Source organism: Rhinolophus sinicus, linkage group LG10, assembly GCF_036562045.2.
Source record: "Rhinolophus sinicus isolate RSC01 linkage group LG10, ASM3656204v1, whole genome shotgun sequence".
NCBI classification, from domain to species: domain Eukaryota; kingdom Metazoa; phylum Chordata; class Mammalia; order Chiroptera; family Rhinolophidae; genus Rhinolophus; species Rhinolophus sinicus.
This window is the reverse complement of record NC_133759.1, coordinates 82,517,541-82,540,051: the sequence shown is the minus strand read 5'-3', so window position 1 is coordinate 82,540,051 and position 22,511 is coordinate 82,517,541. Positions and strand designations below refer to the sequence as shown.

Sequence of the window (22,511 nt, the reverse complement as noted above, 5' to 3'; positions counted from 1 at the left end):
TAGCAAATGTTCGTAGCAACATTTTTCATAATAGTCAAAAACTGGAATCAACCCAAATATCCATCAATGGATGAATGGATAAACAAAATGTGGTAATTTATACAATGAAATATTATTCAACAACAAAAGAAACAAAGTGCTGATACACGCTACAACATGGCTGACCCTCAAAAATATTATGCCAAGTGAAATAAGCCAACACACAAAAAAACTACATATTGTATGATTATGTAGTGTTTGTTGGGTTTATGTAAGAAATTGAAATTACAAACCCAGTACCGTTAACATTGCTCAAAAAATCCCCTGCCCTACCCATAGCCTCTAGGTCCAGATACGTAGTTGCATTGGAGAATTCTACCAAATTTTTCCCCCTTCTTCCACCCTACCCCCCAACTCCAGGTCAAGCCATTGTTTCTCAGTCTAGTTGTGTAGGACACAGCTCCCTAGCCCATGCTGGTATTATGAGCCTTGCTGAGGCAGTCAGTCGCTGGTCGGGGGCTCACGGCAGCTCACGGCAGCTCTTGACAACCACTCATGCTGGCCACCGGCCACGGCAGCACTCAGCAGCCCACAGCTGTCTGCACACAGCAGCTCATGGCAGCTCATGCCAACCTCCAGCTGCTCACGGCAGCCCAGCTCCAGGTAGAGCTGTTGTTCACAATCTTAGGTGTAGAGGGCGCAGCTCACTGGCCCATGTGGGAATTGAACCAGCCACCTCAGCGTTAGGAGCATGGCACTCCAACCACCTGAGCCCAGCCGGCCCCCAAATTTTTAAAGAAGAAGTAGCACCAATTCTAAACAATCTCTTCCCAAAAATAGAAGAGGAGAAAACACTTTTCAATTCATCATTACCCTGATATCAAAGCCAGACAAAGACAGCACAGAAAAGAAAGCTACAAACCAATGTCCCTCATGAATAAAGATACAAAAATTTTAAACAAAATATTAGCAATTAGAATTCAGAAATATTTAAAAAGAATTATACACCATGACCAATTAGAGTTTATTCTAGGGATGTAAGGCTGGCTTAGTATTTGAAAATTAGTCAGTGTAATTCACCATGTCAACAGGCTAAAGAAGAAAAATCACATGGTCATATACATTGATACAGAAAAAGCATGTGACAAAATTCAACACCCATTCATGATAAAAAAAATTTCTCAGAAAACTAGGAATAGACGATATCTTCCTCAAATTAATAAATAGCATCCACACTAACCTACAGTAAACATTATATTTGATAATGAAAGACTAAAATTTCCCCTCTAAGATTAAAAACAAAAGCAAAGATGTCCAGTCTTACTATTCTTATTCAACATAATTCTAGAAGTTCTAACAGTGCAATAAGGCTAGAAAAGAAAAGACATACACATTGAAAGGATATCCCTATTTGCAGATGACATGACTGTCTACATAGAAAATTCCAGTGAATCTACAAGAAAACTGACAAGTCAATGAATACATGACTTCAGCAACATCCCAGGGTACAAAATTAACATATAAAAATCAATTGAATTTCTATATACTATCAATGGATATGTGGAAATTGAAATTACAAACCCAGTACCATTAATATTGCTTAAAAAACGAAATTTTTAGGTATAACTCTATCAAAATATACACAGAATTTGTAGGCTGAAACTTATGGAATGCTGATGAAAGAAATCAAAGACTATCTAAATAAATGGAGAGGGAGACATATAATATTAATGGGTTGGAAGACTCAACATAGTAAAGATGTCTATTCTCCCCATTTACTTCTCCAGGTTTAACATGATTCCTACCAAAATATGAGCAAAATGGGTTTTTTGTAATATAGACAAGCTTATTCTAAAAGTTATATGTAAAGGCACAGGCCAAAGAAGAGCTAAAACAATATTGAGAAAGAATAAAATGGGAGGAATTACTCTAATCAATTTTAAGATGTACAATATAGTTATAGTAATCAAGACACTGTGGTATTGGAAGAGAAACAGAATAGAGAACCCAGAAATAGACCCACACAAGTATGGCCAACTGGGTTTTTTTTTTTAAAGCCCTGAAGAAGATGTTTTGGCTCACATATCCGAAGTCCAGAAGAGAGCAGGTGTCATGATTAGTTAGATCCAGGGGCGTAAGTAGATCACCATTGACCTGATTTCTTTCCTTCTCTCTATTTAACATACAATGGTATTCTTCATGGTACTGCTTCATGCTAAGGCTTCCCCTGCTTTTATGGTCTTAATATGGCTGCCACCAATTCTTGCATGCTTCTATTTCCTCAGGAAGAAAAAAGCATCTTCCTAAAATCCCTAGTGTACACCTCTCTCAACCTTTTATGGACAACTGATTTTTGAAAAATGTGCAAAAAAGATTCAATAGAGGAAAGATAGTCTTTTTAACAAATGGTACTGAAGCCATTGGTCATTCATAGATAAAAAGTGACTCTTGACCTAAACCTCACACCATATACAAAAATTAGCTCAAAATGGATTATAAGCGCCAACATAAAACTATAAAACTTTTAGAAGAAAACAAAGGACAGAAGTCTTCAGGCCTTAGAGACTGTGAACAGTTCTTAGATATGATACCAAAAGCATGATCCATAAAAGAAATCAATAAATTGTACGCCATTGAAATTAAAAACTATTGCTTTAGGGAAGACCCTATTAAGAGGATGAAAAGACAAGCTACAGCCTGGAAGACAATATTTCCAAACCACATATCCGACAAAGGATTCATATCTAGAATATACAGATAACTCTCAAAATTCAACAGATTGGATTTCTAAAAAATTCAATTAGAAAATGGACAAAACACAAAAACAGACATCTCACTGAGGCAAATAAGCATATGAAAAGATATTCAATGTTATTAGCCATTATGGAAATGCAAATGAAAACCGCAATGAAATCTCATACACCTATTAGAACAGCTCAAGTAAAAAATAGTGACAATAGCAAATGCTGGTGAGACTATGGAGAAACTTAATCTGTCATACATTTCTGTTAGGAATGGAAAATGATACAGTCCTCTGGAAAACAGTTTGTTTGTTTCTTATACAACTAAATATATACTTACCATCTGATCCAGCAATTGCACTCATAAGCATATTTGCCAGAGAAATGTATACTTATGTCACAAAAACCTCTACACAATGTTCACAACAGCTTTCTTTGTAATAGCCCCAAACTGGAAACAACACAAATGTCTTCCAAGAGGTGAATGACTGAACTGTGGCATATCTATATGATGGAATACTACTCAGTAATAAAAGGAAACAAACTCTTGTTACCTGCAACAATTTTGATGGATCTCAAGGGCATTGTGCTGAGTGAAAAAAGTCAATCTTAAAATGTTGCATACTGTATTGTACCATTTATATAACATTTTCAAACTGACAAAATTATAAGAATGGTGAACAGATTAGTGGTCACCAGGGGTTAGGGCAATATAAGGTATTTCTTTGTGGTGATGGAACAGTTCTGTATTTGATTGTGGTGGTGGTTACACAAATCTATGCTGATGATAGAGTTGTATAGAACTATTCACACACACAAATGAGTTCATGTAAAACCTGAAATTTGAATAAGGTCTGCAAATTGTATCAATGTTTGTTTCCTGGTTTCGATATTACATACTACAGTAATATTAAGATGTCACTATTGGGGGAAGCTGGGTGATGGGACCTCTCTAGTTGTTTTTGCAACTTCCTGTGAATCTATAATGATTTTAAAATAAAAAATAAAAAGGTGCATATACTTAGAAATACAGCTTAATATGTGAAAAAAAATATGTGATACAAAAACTGATACACCTAAAAGGAGAAAGAAAAATCCATGTTTTTAGTTAGAAATTTCAACTCTCCTCTGTCAGTGATTGATACAACGAATAGACAAAGAATGAGTAAGGTACAGAAGGCCTGAACAACACTATCAACCATCATACCTAGTTGACACAACAATCACTAACAGCAGAATGCACATTGTTTTCAGGTGTGCAAAGAACATTCACCAAGACAGACTATATCCTGTGTCATGAAACAAAGTTTAACAAGTTTTAAAGTATAGAAACAATACAAAGTATGTTCTTGGGTCACAACAAAATAAAATTAGAAATGGATGACAAAAGAATATTTGAGTAATCCTCAAATATTTGGAAATGAAACAATATGCTTTTAAATAATGCATTGCTCAAAGAAGAAACTACAGGGTGTATTAGAAAACATTTTGAATTGAACTTTAATGAAACATAACATCCAAAATTAGCTGGATGCAGCTAAAGCTCAGAGTGAAATTTATTTATTTAAATACTTTATTATATATTAGAGAAAGGAGAAAGGTGTAAAGTCAATGATCTAAGCCACAACCTTAAGAAGTTAGAAAGAGGAAATTAACCCCCAAAGAGTGGAAATAATAAAGATGAGAGTGGAAATTAATGAAATAGACAAATAATAGAGAAAAACCAATAAAACCAAAAGCTGTTACCCTAACAACAAAACGAGACAAAGAAATAGAAAGAAAAGTAAACTAGAGACCAATATCCTTTATAAACATACATGCAAAAATCTTTTACATAATATTAGCATGTTGAATCCAACAATATAGAAAAGGCTAGAATATGATGACTAAGTTGAGTATATTCTAAAAATGCAAAGTTCATTTAACATTTAAAAACCAATCTGTGTATCTTACCATATTAACAGAGTAAAATAGAAAAGTTCTACCATACTATTGGTTTCAACTTAAAATGTTTAATTACTGTTAATTCATTCCAGAAATATTTACTTAGAGTTGACAAAGTCAAGCACTGTTCCAGGCCTTAAGAATATAGAATGGAAAAAATAAATGAGTCCTTGCCATTAAAGAACTTATATTCTTGTTGGGGAGACAGAGCTAACACATTGCTGAAGAAGCAAATATGTGTATATATTAGATGAAAGTCATGGAACAAAAAGTAGTATCTTTTTAACATGGTTACTGAAGACTCTGTAGGATGTTTAAGGTATGTGTGGGTATACAGTCTTCCAAGTGTATTCAAAATATTAAAATCCAACAATTTTATTATTGTTGCTATGCATCTTTTATCCCAAATATTCCTTATCTGAAATTTTACTGTTTTATAACCCGAAAACAGTTGGTGAAGAAAAACTCAGTTTAAAAATTTCCATGGAAAACATAAAATCAAGTAAAAGAAAATTAAATAACAACAACAGATTAAAACAGCCTGATAAGTTTTAATCCAAACAGAATTCCAGTGGCAAAGAACTGGGCACCAGGACTAGTCTGAAGTGTGGGGTGAGTATGAATTAGACACAGTGAGCTTCTTGGGGTACTGGATGTTTCTAATAGTAAAAAAAAAAAAAAAGATCAGTAAGAAAGAGAAAACACAGGGGTAGTTGTGCCATGAGCCCAGAAACATACCAGTGTAGAGTTATCAAGAAGCTTATTGTGCTCATCCTGGTAAGGATCTACCCATCTAAATGGATTATCATGATGGAAGAAATCAGAGTAAAAACATGGTGACCAACCACACTCTTACTATCTGCACTTGGAAGGTTCTCAGAATCTCAAACTTAACATGTTTACAATGCAACTCTTGATTTCTCTGAAATCTACCCTTCTCTAGTCTCACTAAATGGTACATTTGTCCATCTAGTTCCTTAATTCAGAAACCTGGAAATGACTCAGCCCCTCCTTCCTTTCATCTGTTGTATTTATTCAGTCAACAATATTTCATTGAGGATCTACAACTTGCCAGGCATTGAAGAATATAATAATAAACAAAATAGTTCTTGCCCTCATAGAGTTTACATTCTAGCCATTCCATTATTGTCTTGTTGAATCTATTTATTAAATATATCTCCAACCCATCCGTTTATTTCTATATCCGCTGCCTTCCTTTTAATCCAACCCAGCTCTGGTTCTTACTAGGAATGTTGCCATAGAGTCCCATCTGTTCTCCCTACTTCCATTTATAACCCTCATAAATAGAGTCACTACACAGCAAGCAGAGTACTCTTTTAAAAATTCAAATCATATCTTGTCACTGCCTTGTTGAAAACTGTTCAATTGCTCCTGAGTACAAGAGTTCTTAGAATAAAATCCAAAATATTTAATATGGTTTACAAGGCTCTGCTTTGCAATAGATATACCTCATCTACTTATTTTTCCATTTCTAGCCTCCCTAACACTTTTCGATTGCTCACCTTTTCTTTTTTCAGGAACTTTACACATGCTATCCCCTCTGTCCAACCATTTCTTCTCTGTTCTCTTTATTACCTAGCTAACTTCCACTTATCCTTCAGCTCCCACTCTAAATATCACTTCCTGAAAGAAGCCGTCCCTTTGGACTACGGTAGGCCTAACTATTACAAACTCTCTTAGCATCCTTATTTCCTCCTTGGTGGCATTTATCAGACTTGTAAAAGACCATATCTTAGAATGAGGACCCACTAATGTAGGAATCATATCTGCCTTTTTCATTGCTGTATTCTTTGCTTCTAGGACAGTGCCTTGCATGTAGTGCACAGTTAACAAACATTAGTTATATAAATACATGAATGAACCACCCACTACTAGAATTGGGGCAGACACTAGTGCTTATTCTCTTTTGGGATGGGCTCTTCCAACCTATACACTGCTAAGAATGGAAGCCTGAACTTATGCAGGGGGTTTAAGCTTATACTATATCTTCTAAAATTATACTATTACACAATATGAGAATAGAGCACCCTGCACCTCTTGTTTTCCAAAAGCATATGGAGTATACAAAAATCAATAGCTTTTCTGTAAACTGCCAATGGACAACAAGAAAATGAAATAAAAATACAATTTACAATAACATCCAAAACCATCAAATATGTAGGAATAATTTAATGAAAGATATATAAGACCTCTACACTATAAAACGTTGCTGAGAGAAGTTAAAGAAGACCTAAGTAAATGGAAATATATACCATTTTCATGGATTGGAAGTCTCACTATTATTAAGATGACTGCTTTCACAATAGATTTATAGATTCTGTTCAATCCCATTCAAAACCACTGCAGGCTTTTCCCCTCTGGAAAGTGACAAGATGGTGTGTGTTTTTTTTAATTGAGGAATATTGGGGAACAATGTGTTTTTCCAGGGCCCATCAGTTCCAAGTTGTTGTCGTTCAATCTAGTTGTGGAGGGCGCAGCTCAGCTCCAAGTCCAGTTGCCGTTTTCAATCTTTAGTTGCAGGGGGCACAGCCCACTATCCCGTGTGGGAATTGAACCAGCAACCTTGTTGTTGAGAGCTCGTGTTCTAACCAACTGAGCCATCTGGCTGCCCCTCTAGAAGCTCAGTGGCAACTCATTGCCTTCAATCTAGTTGTGTGTGGAGGGTGCACCTCTCTGGCCCATATGGGAATCGAACTGGCAGCCCTGTTGTTCAGAGCTCGCACTCTAACCAACTGAACCATCCAACAACAAGATGGTTTTAATTTATTTGGAAAAACAAAGACCCAAGAATAGTCAAAACAGTGTTGAAAAGAAGAAAAAAGTTGGAAGACTTACCTGCCTGACTTCAAAACTTACTATAAAGCTACAATTATTAAGACAGTGTCTAAAAGGATGGACAAAGAGATCAGTGGCTGATGATACAGGGTCTAGAAGTAGACCCACGTATATCAATTAACTGATTCTCAATTCTCAAGTGTGCCAAAGCTATTCAATATGAAAAGCTAAATCTTTTTGACAAATGATGCCACAAAAACTGGGCATCTGTATAGGAAAAATGAACCTTGACCCTTACCTCATTCAACTGCTACCTCCATACCACTTGCAAAAATCAACTTTAAATATGGCAAATAGAAGAGTCAATAGGTGTCAAGTACATGCCCTTTGCTCACCAGGAACATTCATTCACTGCTTCCTCTTGTATACTGCAAGCAAGTATTACACAAGATAGAGCCCGTATATGCAAGTGACACATATTTGTGGAGATGCTTGTCTTTTCTTGCTTTCTAAGCTTTAGCAAACTCTTCAGATGAGCAACAGAATCCAGGTTAAAGGTGCCAAATCACCTGGTTTTCTGAATTCCTTTTAGAGACCAACAGCCAGGTAGCATTTACAATAAAACTAACATAGCGTAGATGGACAACAGAATCTGCACCAATAAGGAACCCTACTGTGACTAACCAATCAGATACACCTTTATGTATCTTACTGCTAGTATTCTCTTTCTTGACTTACCAGTAATTCTTTCACTCTTTTGATAGTTTCCATATTATCCACTTGACCTAATTTCACTTTCCAAAGGTAACTGTTTCCTTTTTTTGTTGTTGTATTTTAGACTGCAAGCTTTCAAATCACTGACAGTGATATATAATGGGAAATTTTATATGCAAATGTTATTCTATAATTTTTTAAGTGTTTTTAAACTGCAAGTTCAGCAAAATGCTATGCTAACATTATTTAGATCCATTTGTACAATCACCTGATCACAAAGGGCAGTCCCTATCTAGCATACTGTGCTATTCAAATCCACTTACAGCATTTGAATTGGCCACAGTGGAGTAGGAGATATGGCTGGTGAGTCCCCTGTCAGGATCTGAGGTGCAGACTTGGGCAGTGGAGGTACTGGGAGGGTTGTCTCAGCCACAAGACCACGTAGGAGGCCTGGTGGAAAACTGACACATTGTTTTTGATGTCGCCAATGTATAGTAGGGTGACGCTTCTGCTGGAATAAAGGGGTGGCTTGCTTCTGTCAGTGCTCATCATGGTGACATTGTATTCCAGGGTTTACTCTGGGCCCAGGGCCCCATCTGTTATAAACTTGTAATAATTATTGGAGGAAGATTAAATTCTGAAAGGTGCATTGTCTTGTACCAGACACGTCACCTCCCTGTTTTCTCCTGAATCTGGATCCTGTGTTTTAAACAGAGCAATTACTGTCCAAAATGAAGAATCTTCAGTAATCATTGTGGAAATAAAAGTAAAAATCACCTCTGGGACTTTGTCATCATCATCTAGAATTCTGATCTCAACTACACTGAGCAATCAGTTCCCCTGTTCCTTGCTTTCCAAACCATGGAATATGTTTTAATCTCTTCATAGTCCAAAGTACTTAAAGTTTCCATTTCTCCACTATTGTGATCAAGGCCAAACTGGATATGGGTACTCTGGGTTGCAAAGTCATACTTGATCTACTTTGAGGCCTTCGTCTGGGTCAGTGGCCCTCACCCTCACAATGGACATGTCTTCTCAAAGGCTGACTCCATATACATTCTGGCTGAAATTCGGGGTGTGGGGGTTGGTGTCATTGCGTTGCTCCTGGCTGGTCCTCACCATCTAAGGCTGTCAGGACTAAGTGACACACAAGCTTTGCTTTTCCAGGTCTAGTGGCTTCTCTAACACATATTTCATCATATTTGTTTCTACTATTGATCTCTTTTACTTCAAAGACAAATAGAGAGTTGCTGCTAAGGTGGTAATTTTGTAAAGGAATTGCTTCCAACATCAGGATCTGCTGTAGTTTCTACTGCAAATCTTGCTCCAGGATGGGTCAACTCAGATATTTAACTCAGTAACACTCCTGCTGAACCAGAGGGTATTATGATTTGCATCTTGAATATTTATATTAATGTGAAAACCATTTAAAGGATTTTTCAACTTCCATTTTCTTAACATATGATACATACTACAGCATGTGGGTATATCTACTCCGGGTCCATCCTATTAATCACAAGTAAGTCTCCACTTTCTTCGGTACTCGCTTTCCTAGTTAACCCACAGCTTCCAAGCAGCTAAGTCCTGGACACCAAGCCCCAGACCTGTGGCAAAGTCCGGTTAGAAAAGTCATCCAGTGGAAACCTTATGGAAACCCCTCATTTATTTGTCTCAACATTGGCTAATAGCAGTACTCTAGGTCCCCACTCTAGAACTGCAGCACAAAGAAGCCAAAGCTTGAGGTTCTGATGAGTTGAGAGCAATGAGAAAGATAAATATTTCTTACTGGAATTTGCAAGTTGAGAGGCAGTAGTACAGTCTTATTCATGCAATTAAATATTCCTGGGAATTTATATCCTCAGTGACTCCAGCATATAAAATAAAAGTGATGACTTCTTTTTATTTCTTCTTGATGTTTAACAGTATTTTTTGGCTGAGTTTCCCTTTTTATTTATTTTTATGGAGGGGGGTAAGCTTTGGTTTTTTTTTTTTCATATAATACAGTCTCAGGATGAACTATTGGCTGAATTTCAGTTGCAAATATATAAAAAGCTTCTAAGAAGTTTCACAACATGAAAAGCTTATGGATTTTAAAAGTTTGACAGATGTCCAGTTCGTTAGCTTTGTATAGTTAGGTCAGAGAACTGGCTCATATTAGGAATTCAATATAGAGGGAAAGGTAAAATAATTGGTTTTGCACTATGATTATTTTTCCCAAGAGACCACTTTCTAATCATTGAATTCAAGACTTTTATTGAGTATTTAGAAGGTGTGCAAACCACTGTGTGAAATGCTTCGGAGACTTAAAGATGAACTAAGAAGTATACTTGTCCTCAATGATATTATACGTAGTAGATCTTCTAATGGCTTCTCTAAGAGAAATTGTGGAGGTATTGATTCCTTTTCTGTGTCGATACATTGTTTTATTTGATTCTGTGGCCCATCTGATGACAGTTGCTTCACATTTTCCGGAACCAGAGCTTTTCCCATTTGGTACCCAGAAAACTTATCCTCTATCAAAGATTTTTTTTCAATTATCTATGCCATCAGCTATCTTTTCCTATCAGTATTTTAAAAAATGTATCCTCGACAGTGTAGTCTGTTATTGATAACTTTTCATTAGGTTCCTAAAAATGAACTCTAGGTGTAACATTAGAGAGTAAATCTGTCTCTTTCCTAATATATGCACTCATTCATTTGACCAACAGCCCTGCCTTCACAACTATGTGTTTGCTTAAAAAAATGTTTAATGGCTTTATTGAGGTATAAGTGACACACAAAGAACTGCACATATTTAATGTAGAGGTGTTTACTTTTTTGAACTTGATATCTTGCATGAAGAAAATATTTTTTTACAAGAACTATTCAATTCACGATCACAGCAATACTCTGTTACATGTAACTGAGAAAACTGGGATACAGCCCACTCATTCGCCTTCTCATTTATCAGAACCAACTTCTAGTTCAGTTCAAAATGATCTATGAGATGCATAGTCTCAACAAGGTGTACAGTCTGAGCAAGGATCCTAGGATATTGCTGCTTTAAGGAGCATAACAGTCTTCTAGAATGGAAGTGTGGGAAGAATGTCTGCTGATAGATTACATTCCAATTTTAGACGCTATAGGCTTGTAGTGGAGCTACAACCCTAAGTTGTATCTGAACACTTTGATTAATTTATTAGATTAAGGAAGATAAACAAAGTCCTTGACATAATTTCATTACTAAAACCAGAAGAAATATAAACATCTAAACCCATTGCCAAATTACTCTAAAAAATATCAACAAATATCCTAATTATCAATCACAAATATCCTAAAGCTAAGATTGATATTTTGTATAGCCATTAGCTTAAACTCACACAGTCAAAACCAAATTAACTCAAAATTTCAGGTTTTGGTGTTCCATTTTCCAGTTAAATCATCCTAGGAATCCTATTGGTGTAAATTGGTCCTATGAATAAGAAATCTCATAGCACCCTTGTTTAGGTTACACTATGGTTCAGACAGAGAAAAATTAACATTCATAAAATTGTCTCATTTGAAACAATGGTTCCGCCATCTTTTATGACCCCAAACAGGAACTTCTCAATCAAGAATGTGCCTGGGCACTTATGATTTTTAAATTAGCTTTCATAAAAACTTTAGAACAGTTTTACTTTCACCCACAGGTCATCCCATTGTACCACCTGGAGAAGCACACAAATCATTATTACTTTTCCCAACAGAATGTCAAGTGCGCTGACATTGAAAGCACGACTCCTTTTCTATCAACAATGTCAAAAATGGCTACTGTTAAGTACACATTATGAAGCATGTTATCAGTGATATGTTATCACTAGTCCTCACCACGGTCTTTCAAATTATATATTGTTATCCCTATTGTGCTGAAGCTGAGATTAACTAACTTGTCACAGGTCACACAGTTAGGAGTTACCTTGTTGCAAGGCTATTTTCCCATCATACTACATCTTAGAATACTGATCTCAAATAATCCCCAGAGCACATACATTTGTTCATGTGTTCACTTAGCAACTATTTAATGAAGCCTATTTAGCTCAAACTAGAAGCATAGTTGAGATTCCTGATATTTGAGATATAGCCTATGGGTCATGATTATTCATTGCCGTAGCTCTTAATGATTTAATCCATAAATCGGGTTAAATGAATAAAAGTTATCTTTGGATAATACAAGGATATCTTCCCAAATAATTTCTGTTATTTGTTGTGTGTTCTGTCTTTCATTTTGAATTAACCACCATATGAAAACTGGCCTCATGATAAATATTTTGCTAGCTTTTACAAAACGACAGGAGTTAAATTGCCTTCTATTTCCCTCAGTATTTTTTAGAAAACTCTACTTATTAAAATCCATTTGGAACTTACTGTCAATACAAAGTTTGCATTCTTAGATAAGCTCAAAACTAGTTTTTAAAAAATCAGACAAATAGAACCACACTATATTTCCTTTTTCACCTTGGTTGTCAGGAAGCATAAAGTGGCATGTAAATCTCAGTAGCAGTAACTATCTCATTTTAGGGTCATTTGATTATCTTTCATTCTCCAAATGGTTTTCAATCTCTTTTATAAGTCTAAGTTGTAATAACTTGTATTTTTGAAAGTAGAAAGGCAACAAATAAAGAAAGAGAAAATTATCAGGATGTTATGGTTCCCTACCAAGTTACAGAATTCACCAAAAGAAACCAGGCTTCTCACAGGTTCCAGCAATGCTTTTCCAAGAATAATATACTTTAGCATTCAGTTTCTGTTCAACATTCTACAAGAAACATAAGGTTCTCAGGAAACACTTAGAATTTGTGCACTTTCCAGAAAATTTTCTGTGTGAAAATTGTGGGAAATTTAACATAAGAAGAAAATAGAAGTACTGCAAATTCACCACCAAAAATACGCTCAAAACACAATTTGTTAACTCTGGGTGTTCCACAAAGCCATTATTAAGATCATCAGTGTGGGTAAAATGAGCAAAAGAAATATCTAACTTGGAAACATATATAGACATTGTGTTCACAAAACCTATAATGGGGGTGAAAAATAAATAAACAATCTCTTCATGACAACACTTAAACTGTCTGCATATTTCAGCGAGAAAACTTTAAGTGTGTAATAAATAAACTCACCATATTTGGAAGTTCATGAATGATTTGAAACCATGAAATGACTTAGGACAATGAGAAAGTATAAATGTATGCATCCCCAGTGACCAGAAGGAATTATCGCACTTTAAAAGAAACTAAACGCACTTTATGAATTTGTTAGCAATTTCACGTGTTGTTCGAAGTCGCTCTATTTACAAAAGTTTATCAAAAATATTTGTACTTTTCATTGCATTGGATTTATCTTCTCTAAAAGAATTTGTATTCTTAACAGATAAATTGGCATCAGATGTTCAATATAAAATTGTTGCACGGCCAATGAGAAGTAAAAAGACCAATTAAAAGCAGGACGAATTTTATAGTTGGTAAATTAAATTAGAAAATTTAAATAGAGTGTTAATAAGTTTATAGAGAGTATTAAAAATGGATATAAATTTTTATAAATGACATATAGAAATATATAAAATCGTTACACATACGGCATGAGGGTAGGCAGATGGGTTGTCATTGGTGTTTGCCATGTATACATACATTTGTTGGTGTCTGCTTTATAAATTCCAAATATATACTAATTACCTATAGTAAGAGATATTTTGCTCAAAGCTCAGAGAAGAATATTTGATACAGACTCACCTGAATTAATGCATGATTATCTTTAGAAAACACCGAATCACCTGACAGCAAAAGAGGCTCGCTTTTCTCACAGCTCTCCTGGCTGATGAGCGTGTCCGCATAGTTGGGCTGCGGGAAGATCAGGTGACTCTTCCCTGAGTCCGCGGTGAGGGAGACCTCGTGGGAATAGGTCTGCAGGAAAGCCCTCACCCCGTCCACGCCCACAAAGTGAGAGGCAGGCACGCCCGCCAATCCGCCTCCGCCTCCAGAAGCCTGGAGCAGACGCGACGTGTGCCAGCGCCGCAGTCTGAGCGCCAATAGCACGATGACAAACGCGAGGAAGACGCAGGAGACGGCCGCCACCGCCACTACCAGGTAGAGTGTTAGGCCTGAATTGTCAGGGTTGGCGGAAGGCTCTAGACTGCCCAGGTCGGCCAGGACGTCTGGGATGCTGTCAGCCACGGCCACGGTGAGCGTGACAGTGGCCGAGAGAGGGGGCTGGCCATGGTCCTGGACCGCCACCACCAGGCTCTGCTTGAACGTGTCTCTGTCCAGCAGGGCCCGCGCAGTGCGCACCTCACCCGTGTGCAGCCCCACGGAGAACAGCCCTGGCTCGCTGGCCTTGAGCAGGCGGTAGGACAGCCAGGCGTTCTGACCTGAGTCTCTGTCCACTGCCACCACCTTAGTCACCAGATAGCCGGGCTCTGCGGATCGGGGTGCCAGTTCCACACCGCTAGAGCCATCAGTTGGGACGGCAGGGTACAGGATTTCAGGCATGTTGTCGTTCTGGTCCAGAATGAACAGACTCAGTGACACATTGCTGCTGAGTGGTGGGTCCCCACTATCATGTGCCATCACTTGTAGGAGCAGGTCACGGAACTGCTCATAGTCGAAGGAACACAGTGCATACAGGACCCCGGTGTCCGAGTTGATGGAGACGTAAGAGGATAGGGACACTCCCTGGAGGGTGTCCTCGACCAGGGAGTAAGTGACCTGCGCGTTCTCTCCATAGTCGGGGTCATAGGCGGTCACTGCGACTATAGAGGCTCCCCTGGGGTTGTTCTCTGGGATGTAGGCTGTGTAGGAGGCACGAGAGAAGGCGGGCGGGTTGTCGTTGGTGTCTGCCACATTCAGTGAGATGTAAGTTTCTGTGGACAAGGGCGGACTTCCTCGGTCAGTGGCGGTCACTGTGATGTTGTAACTAGGAACCAGTTCTCGGTCCAGGAGTGTGTCAGTCACTAAACTATAGTAATTTCCATAAGACTTTTCTAATTTAAAGGGCAGATTCCCCTGGATAAAACAGATCACTTGTCCGTTTTCTTCAGAGTCTTGATCATTGACATTTAAAAGGGCAATTAATGTTCCTCTGGGAGAGTTTTCCAGAATAGAGCTGGAGAGAGAGGTGACAACTACTTCGGGGGCATTGTCATTCACATCCAAAACTGTGATCAGGACTTTGGCTCGTGCGGAATATCCTGCGTTATCCATTGCTTGCACTTCCATCTCGTAAAATCCAGACTCCTCATGGTTCAGCACCCCTGTTGTTGAAATTGTCCCTAAATTACAATCTAGCTTGAAAAGTTGGGCCGCCTTGCTGTCCACATACCGGAAGGAATACATCACTTCCGCGTTAGGTCCTTCGTCAGGGTCGGTTGCGTTGACCAGAAGCAGCGTGGTACCCACGGCCACATTCTCCGGAACGTTCACGCGGTACTCGGACTGAGCAAACGCTGGCGCGTTGTCGTTCGCATCAACTACTATCACGCGGATGCGCGCGGTGCCAGTGCGCACTGGCTCGCCCCCGTCGGAGGCCGTGAGAACCAGGTGGTGAACCGCGTTTTCCTCGCGGTCCAGGGCGCGCTCCAGCACCAGTTCCGGGTACTTGTTACCATCCGCTCCGCTCTGCACCTCCAGGGAGAAGTGAGTATTACTGCTGAGCTCGTAGCTCTGGAGAGAATTCTTCCCGCTATCCGGATCCCAAGCGTGGGGAAGGGGGAACCGCATCCCAGTGGCTGCGTTTTCACTCATTTTTATTTCTAATTCACCTTCCCGGAAGGAGGGGGCATTATCATTAATGTCCCTCACTTCTACCACCACCCCGTATATTTTCACTTTATCCTCCATCAAAATCTCCAGGTTTAGTTGACACTTTATGGCCCCCGTACAGAGTTCCTCCCGGTCTATCCTGCCTGTAGTGACCAAACTGCCGCTTCGCGGGTTCAGAGCGAAAAGTTGCGTCCTACCTCTGGAGACGATGCGGACTCCGCGCTCCTCCAGTTCCCGGGGCTCCAGCCCCAGGTCCTTGGCGATGTTGCCCACCCTAGAGCCTTTCTCCAGCTCCTCAGGAACTGAATACTGGATTTGGGTGCATCCAATTTCCCACAGAATCCCCAGGAGAACTCCCAGGAGGAGCAGCCCTTTGCAGTCCTGGTGCAGTCGCGCAGAAATCATTGTCACTTTCCTGGAGGATTATTTCCAATTCTCCGCTTGACCACCGAGGTCAGGATCAGCTCCTCCGTCCTTAAAATCCTTCAGCTGGAGGACCAGAGCTCCTCCGCTCAGTTTCCTCTGTCCGGGGGGAGATGGTCAGTTTCTATCTGTCGGTGCTTTGTGCTTCAGGCGCGTGCACCGCAAGCAGGATCTCTCCGCTTTTCTCTCCCTGATTGGTGAACAGCGGCGCTCAGAGTCCTAACCAATTACTGCACAATCTTGAACTCCGTTAAAGGATTTTTGGATCTTAAATAGCTCCACCTACTGTTCTTCAAATATGGATGGAAGTGGAGCCCACTAAAAGAAACTACAGTATTTGTTTTAATTAAAACTTCAGCGAAATTTCTTTTTATTTCCCTAAAATTTGTCATACATAGCTACTTTCTTAAGACTTTCTGTAGCTGTAGGCATATTTTTATCTTTCCAATGAGCTTTTAAATGAATTTGAAGTTTCTATGCACAGGACTTTTATCCTTATAATTTTAACGCACCTGCTTTGATATGATGCCCCCCTCAACAAACCTATTATGGGACATTTCCCTAGGAGTTTCTTGTTTTGAGAAATCATGTAATACAGTAATTTAAATTTTCTCACTCAGTTATAATTTGGGGCAAATTTTGTGATAGATTCTTAAATTTGCCTAAATGGAAGAACTACTTTAATAGGTTGTTGACACTTAACATTCAAAAATCAAGTTTTCACAATAATATGGAAACATAAAAATAAGAAATGTGATTGTACACATTATCAAATCATAGGAAGTTAAGAGAAGAAGACACATTAACATCTTTAGGACAAAATGGAAGCATTCCAACTTGAATTTGCTGGAAATAAGTGTAGTATTCTACACTAATACATTATATTTCAAAAGAATTTGTAGGAAAAGTAGTAATCCAAATAACATAAACTTACCTTTTTCTGGGTAACAAACCTAGTTCCAATTACTACGAATTACTGGCAATACATTTGGAAGCCCATCAAAATATATGAAAAATTTCTCATTGTTGTTCTTTCATGAATGTAAATATTTATATTCTGAGGATAAGCATGTTTGGCAGGCATACCAGAAAATAATATATTTTTTAATTGGGAAGAAATACATAGTTGGCTCTGAGAAAAGATCAGACATAAAAATTACCTACTCAGTGGGATTCAAAGAATCCCTAGCAAATGTATCTGACTATTATAAAATCATCACTATGTATGTCTTTTTTAAAAAAAGCCTTTTCTAATGTATTTCCCTCTCACTTGGTAGTTAATAGGGTAAAGAAAATTAAAGCAAACCATTTGCAGATAAAAGGCATTCACTGAAACTCACTGTGAGTAGAAGCAACAGAGATAGAGCTTAACTTGTTATTCTCCTCAGTGACACTTACTACCAAAGATGCTTCATTAGAAAGATCTTGTGGGGGTACCGTTTCTGGCGTCATGGAGACCAAATTAAACCTTGTTTGCTGAGAATCCGAGGCAACATACAGATTGTAGGAATAAGGCAAAGTTCCCTCGTCGTACTTGATAGAAACCCCAGGTCCAGTCTTAGAACAGAGACCAGGCTGAAAGCAGCCCCAGGCCGCGGGGCTGGAGGAGCGTCGCAGGCGCAGGGCCACCGCCAGAATCACCGCGAGGAGGAAAAGAACCGAGATCAAGGCCAAGGCCACAACCAGGTAAAACTGCAGCTCAGCCTGAGGGTCAGGGGGCGCGGGCCGGTCACTGAGGTCTGGCAGTACCTCTTGTAGGCTGTCAGCGAAGACCAGGAGCAGCGTGGCGGTGGCCGAGAGGGGCGGCTGTCCCCCATCGCGCACAGCGACCAGCAGGCGCTGGCGGGCCGCGTCCCTGTCGCCCAAAGCACGCGCCGTGCGCACCTCGCCCGTGCGCAGCCCCAGGCTGAACAGTCCGGGCTCGCTGGCCTGCAGCACGTGGTAGGACAGCCAGGCGTTGTGTCCCGAGTCCGCGTCCACCGCCACCACCTTGGTGACCAGGTAGCCTGGCTGCGCGGCGCGCGGCACCGTGTCGAAGAGCGCCGAGCCGTCGGGCCCCAGCGCGGGGTACAGCACCCTTGGCGCGTTGTCGTTGCGGTCGCCCACCAACACGCGCACGCTCACGTTGGCGCTGAGCGCGGGCGAGCCCTGGTCGCGGGCCTGCAGCGTCAGCTCGAAGGCGCGCAGCTGCTCGTGGTCGAAGGCGCGCTGCGCGAACACCACCCCGCTCTGCGCGCTCACGGACACGTAGGACGACAGCGCCCGCGGCTCCAGGTCGCTGGCCACGATGGAGTAGGAGACGTGGCCGTTGGGCCCCAGGTCGGGGTCAGAGGCGCTGACCTGCGCTATGGAGGCACCAGGCGGGTTGTTTTCTGGCACGTGGACCAAGTAGGCTGACTGTTGGAAAACCGGGGCGTTGTCGTTGACGTCACCGATGTGTAGGGTGATGGTGGTGCTAGACGAGAGGGGCGGCTTGCCTTTGTCGGTGGCTGTGATGGTGACATTGTACTCTGGGGTCTGTTCCCGGTCCAGGACCCCGTCAGTTACAAGCTTGTAGTAATTATTGGCGGAAGACTGAATTCTAAAAGGAACTTTCTCTTTTATGAAGCATGTGACTTGCCCGTTTTCTCCCGAATCTTTATCATATGTTTTGAACAAAGCAATCGCTGTTCCGGGCTCTGCGTCCTCGGTTATGGAACTAGACACCGAAGTGAAAACCACTTCTGGAGCATTGTCATTCTCATCTAGAATTTCTAGTATAATTTTACATTCGCTGGCCATACCGCCACCGTCCTTGGCTTCTATGTTCATGGTATAACTGCTACTGGTTTCGAAGTCTATTGAGTCTTTGGATTTAATTTCTCCACTTTGATGGTCTAGCATGAACACATTTCCAACATCTCGTAGTGTTTTGAAAGAGTAAGTGATCTCTGCGTTGATGCCTTCATCCTGGTCGGTGGCTGTCACCTTTAGCACAGAGGTGCCTGGGGGCACGTTCTCACGCAGGCTAACTTTGTACACGTCCTGACTGAACACGGGGGGGTTATCATTGGCATCGGTGACCTGGATACTGATTTGAGTGGTGCCAGTTCGAGCTGGGTCACCCCCATCCACTGCTGTCAGGACCAGGAGATGGGCGCTCTGTTGTTCCCGATCCAGGGGCTTCTCCAACACCAATGCTGGGGCGTTCTTGCCTTCAGTCTTATCCTTCATCATCAGAGAGAAGTGCTCATTAGAGCTGAGTTGGTAACTCTGGAGAGAGTTAGGCCCTACATCTGCATCAATAGCCGATTCCAGGCCAAAGCGAGTTCCTGGGATTGCTAATTCATTGATTTGTAAAACAATGCTATTTTGGGGGAAATTAGGTGGATTGTCATTAATATCCTCTATCATCACGTTTATGTGAAAAACATTTAGAGGGTTTTGTGCTACGATCTCTAAGGGCACGATACACAGAGGGTTTTGGGGGCAGAGTGACTCCCGATCAATTCTGTCACTCACAAGTAAGTTCCCATTCTCCGTGTTTATGGTAAAGTATTGTTTCTCTGCACTAACTCTGAGGTTGCGGTTCATTAAATCTCGTACACGCAGCCCCAGGTCCTCAGCGAGGTTCCCCACCACAGAGCCCTTGGCCATTTCTTCGGGAATAGAGTAGCGGACCTGCGCGGAGAGCGCTCCGCAGAACAAAGGCAGCAGGAAGAGAAGGGGTACTTGCCGCCGCCGCCGGGTACCGCTCCTCCTCTGCTGCGCTCTGTTTCCCATCCTTCTCTGCGCTGCTGCAGCCTCTGACGTTAAGAGACGATTCTTTCTTCACAAATTGCGTTTAAAATATCTTCTTTCACCGCGTAGAAAACTCAAGCCTCCCGGTTTGAAGGCGTCCCAATCGGCATTCCGGAATCAGATTTGCGGAGCAGTGAGCCGGAGGCCGGGCCCCTCTCCTTTCGGACTTGCTTTTGTGACTGCGCAGAAAATCACCCGGGTGGATCCTGGACTCCGGCTCTTCCAGCACATTGGCCAACAGCGGCGCTCGGAGTCTATTTGGAAAACTGCAGTTACTGCAATTAGTAATGGCATTTGGCCTTCCGACAGATTTGTTGGGCGGATGTATAGGAACTGAGGCAGTTTACGAGCTTTAGACGTGTCTATTTTCCGGTGTTTCCTACCAAAGAAGGTCCTTAAAGATGGGGTCCTATAGAAGAGCCATTAACCCAGTAATGAGAAGTTTGTCTTTTTCTAAGCAGAGGCAGAGCAGATATTGGAAGAACAGAGCAAAGTCTTCTCACCAGAACAAAGACCATATGGGAAAGTAGCCCCACCAAGTGGTATGGGGAAATTTTGACAACCATGAAACGATCCTCCAGTTATCAGAAGAAACTGGAGGAGAGCTCAGAGCTATACAGGCTATACTCAGGATAAGGATGGTGAATGCCATAAAGTCTTCCTTGTTATTTATAAAAGAGATTTATGAAAGGGATGAAGTATTTTACACTTTCATCATGAACAGAACATTAAAGTATACCCTAGTGAGTTACCATAGGAATTTAATGACATGAAATGTGAGGATGTTTTATTTTTATCCCTTGATTTAACTGGACCATATATTGCACCTTACAGAGCTTTATCACTACCTCTGAGTCAAAATAACCGTCTTAATCTCAAGTTTCAAAGCCAACCTTTACTTTTTATTTTCCAAGGTCTTAGTTACCAGTTCCTAACTAGTTCAAACTATGTTTAAAAAATATATACGGGAACACCTCCCTCTCTCAGTAAATACCTCATATTCTTTTAATTCATCTAATTTCAGTTCAGTTCAGTTCAATCTTTTTTCTCTGTTTGTAATTCCAAGCATTCCAATTTTATCCCTAGATGTTCAAAACACGCTAACATTTTTTCTTGACTTCATGACACATTTATGCATCTATTGCAAGACTTCCCTCTCCTACAGTTGAAATTATTTGCTCGCAGACAGCATTCAGTTTATAGTTAATTACATTAAGGTCAATTCCTAAATGAGAAAGAAAACTTGAAAGAGAACATGAATATGCAAGTAATTTGAAGCAAATATCTAGAGTGGTGTGAGAATGCTGAGTTGAATTGATTATGGAGATGGTTCCTGTGATCAAATATCCTAGATAGGTCTCCTTTCCTGACTTGACTTTCCTAGACATTTGCTTCTGATAACACCTGCATTATTAGGTAACTCTAAAGCTTCAATAACAATTTGGTTCTGAATAGAAGAATTGAGTATACGTAGATATAAAATGAGTTTACGAAGGAAATAAAGAAGGAATCCATGACTCATAGACATATTGAAAACAAACAAAATTATCCAGAGTAAAACCAGCTAAATCAATCTTTTATAAAGTCTAAATACCCATTCCATCTCTTATATTCACAAACTATTCCATATGAATAAATCTGAAAATGTAAACATGTTTAACAGTTTTGAAAATAACTTTTTGATAAGCATTGGATAAAATTAAGTTATTTCTGTGATTTTACTAAAATTAAAAAAAACCCCTTCAACATAGATACTAAAGTACAAGTGAAAGAATAAAAGGAAATAATACCAGTTCAACAATTCAATTATTTCTTCAGAACAATCTAATGACTTCACTGTAGAAATAGAAAAGATGCTTAGAACTTAAACAAGGCGTGTTCTACCTTTCCTCTCCCAAGGGAGTCTAGTAATTAAAAGGCAGTCAACATGTCTGTTTTCATGGGATAAATAAATGATACAAAGTTGAAATAATCAATAGGGTCTAAACATATTACCGGCCATAAAAATCAAAATAGAATTGTTTTGTGCTCAGAGAAAAGCTTACATGTGTAAATGTGGACATGTGTGTGAGAGTATATAAATAGGAAAAAGAGCTAGGATTATGCTATTGAATCAACATGGTCAAATTTGAGCATTAGAAGCAAAGCAAATAATGGTAGAATATAATTATAACCAGTGGAGGCAATGCAAAGTTGAAATAAGGTAATAAATAAAAAGTGTTTGTGAATCATAGCCAGTTTACATTGATAGCCACAGATAATGATGATGGAAAAATATTACTAAAATTCAACTTACTATAAAGCAAGCCATGATGGCTAAACTGGACCTTTGAGATCAAAAGAAAATATACCAGGACTTAAAAAA

At 39.9% G+C, this 22,511-nt stretch overlaps 1 protein-coding gene across 11 annotated transcripts in view; it reads right to left on the bottom strand.

The window, feature by feature from the left end:
- The window catches only part of LOC109451094 (protocadherin gamma-C4), a 108,258-nt gene that overhangs the window by 43,656 nt on the left and 42,091 nt on the right, over positions 1 to 22,511 (bottom strand). The window contains exon 1 of one of the 11 annotated variants that reach the window (XM_074313683.1): positions 17,765 to 20,353. The exons of 9 other annotated variants lie outside the window; for them this stretch is intronic. In XM_074313683.1, the coding sequence (XP_074169784.1) occupies positions 17,765 to 20,128 (2,364 nt within the window). In that variant the 5' untranslated portion in view covers positions 20,129 to 20,353. Of the gene's footprint in view, positions 1 to 13,918; positions 16,560 to 17,764; positions 20,354 to 22,511 lie in introns of those variants that run through there. One more of the 11 variants, XM_019739020.2, reaches the window with a different exon arrangement.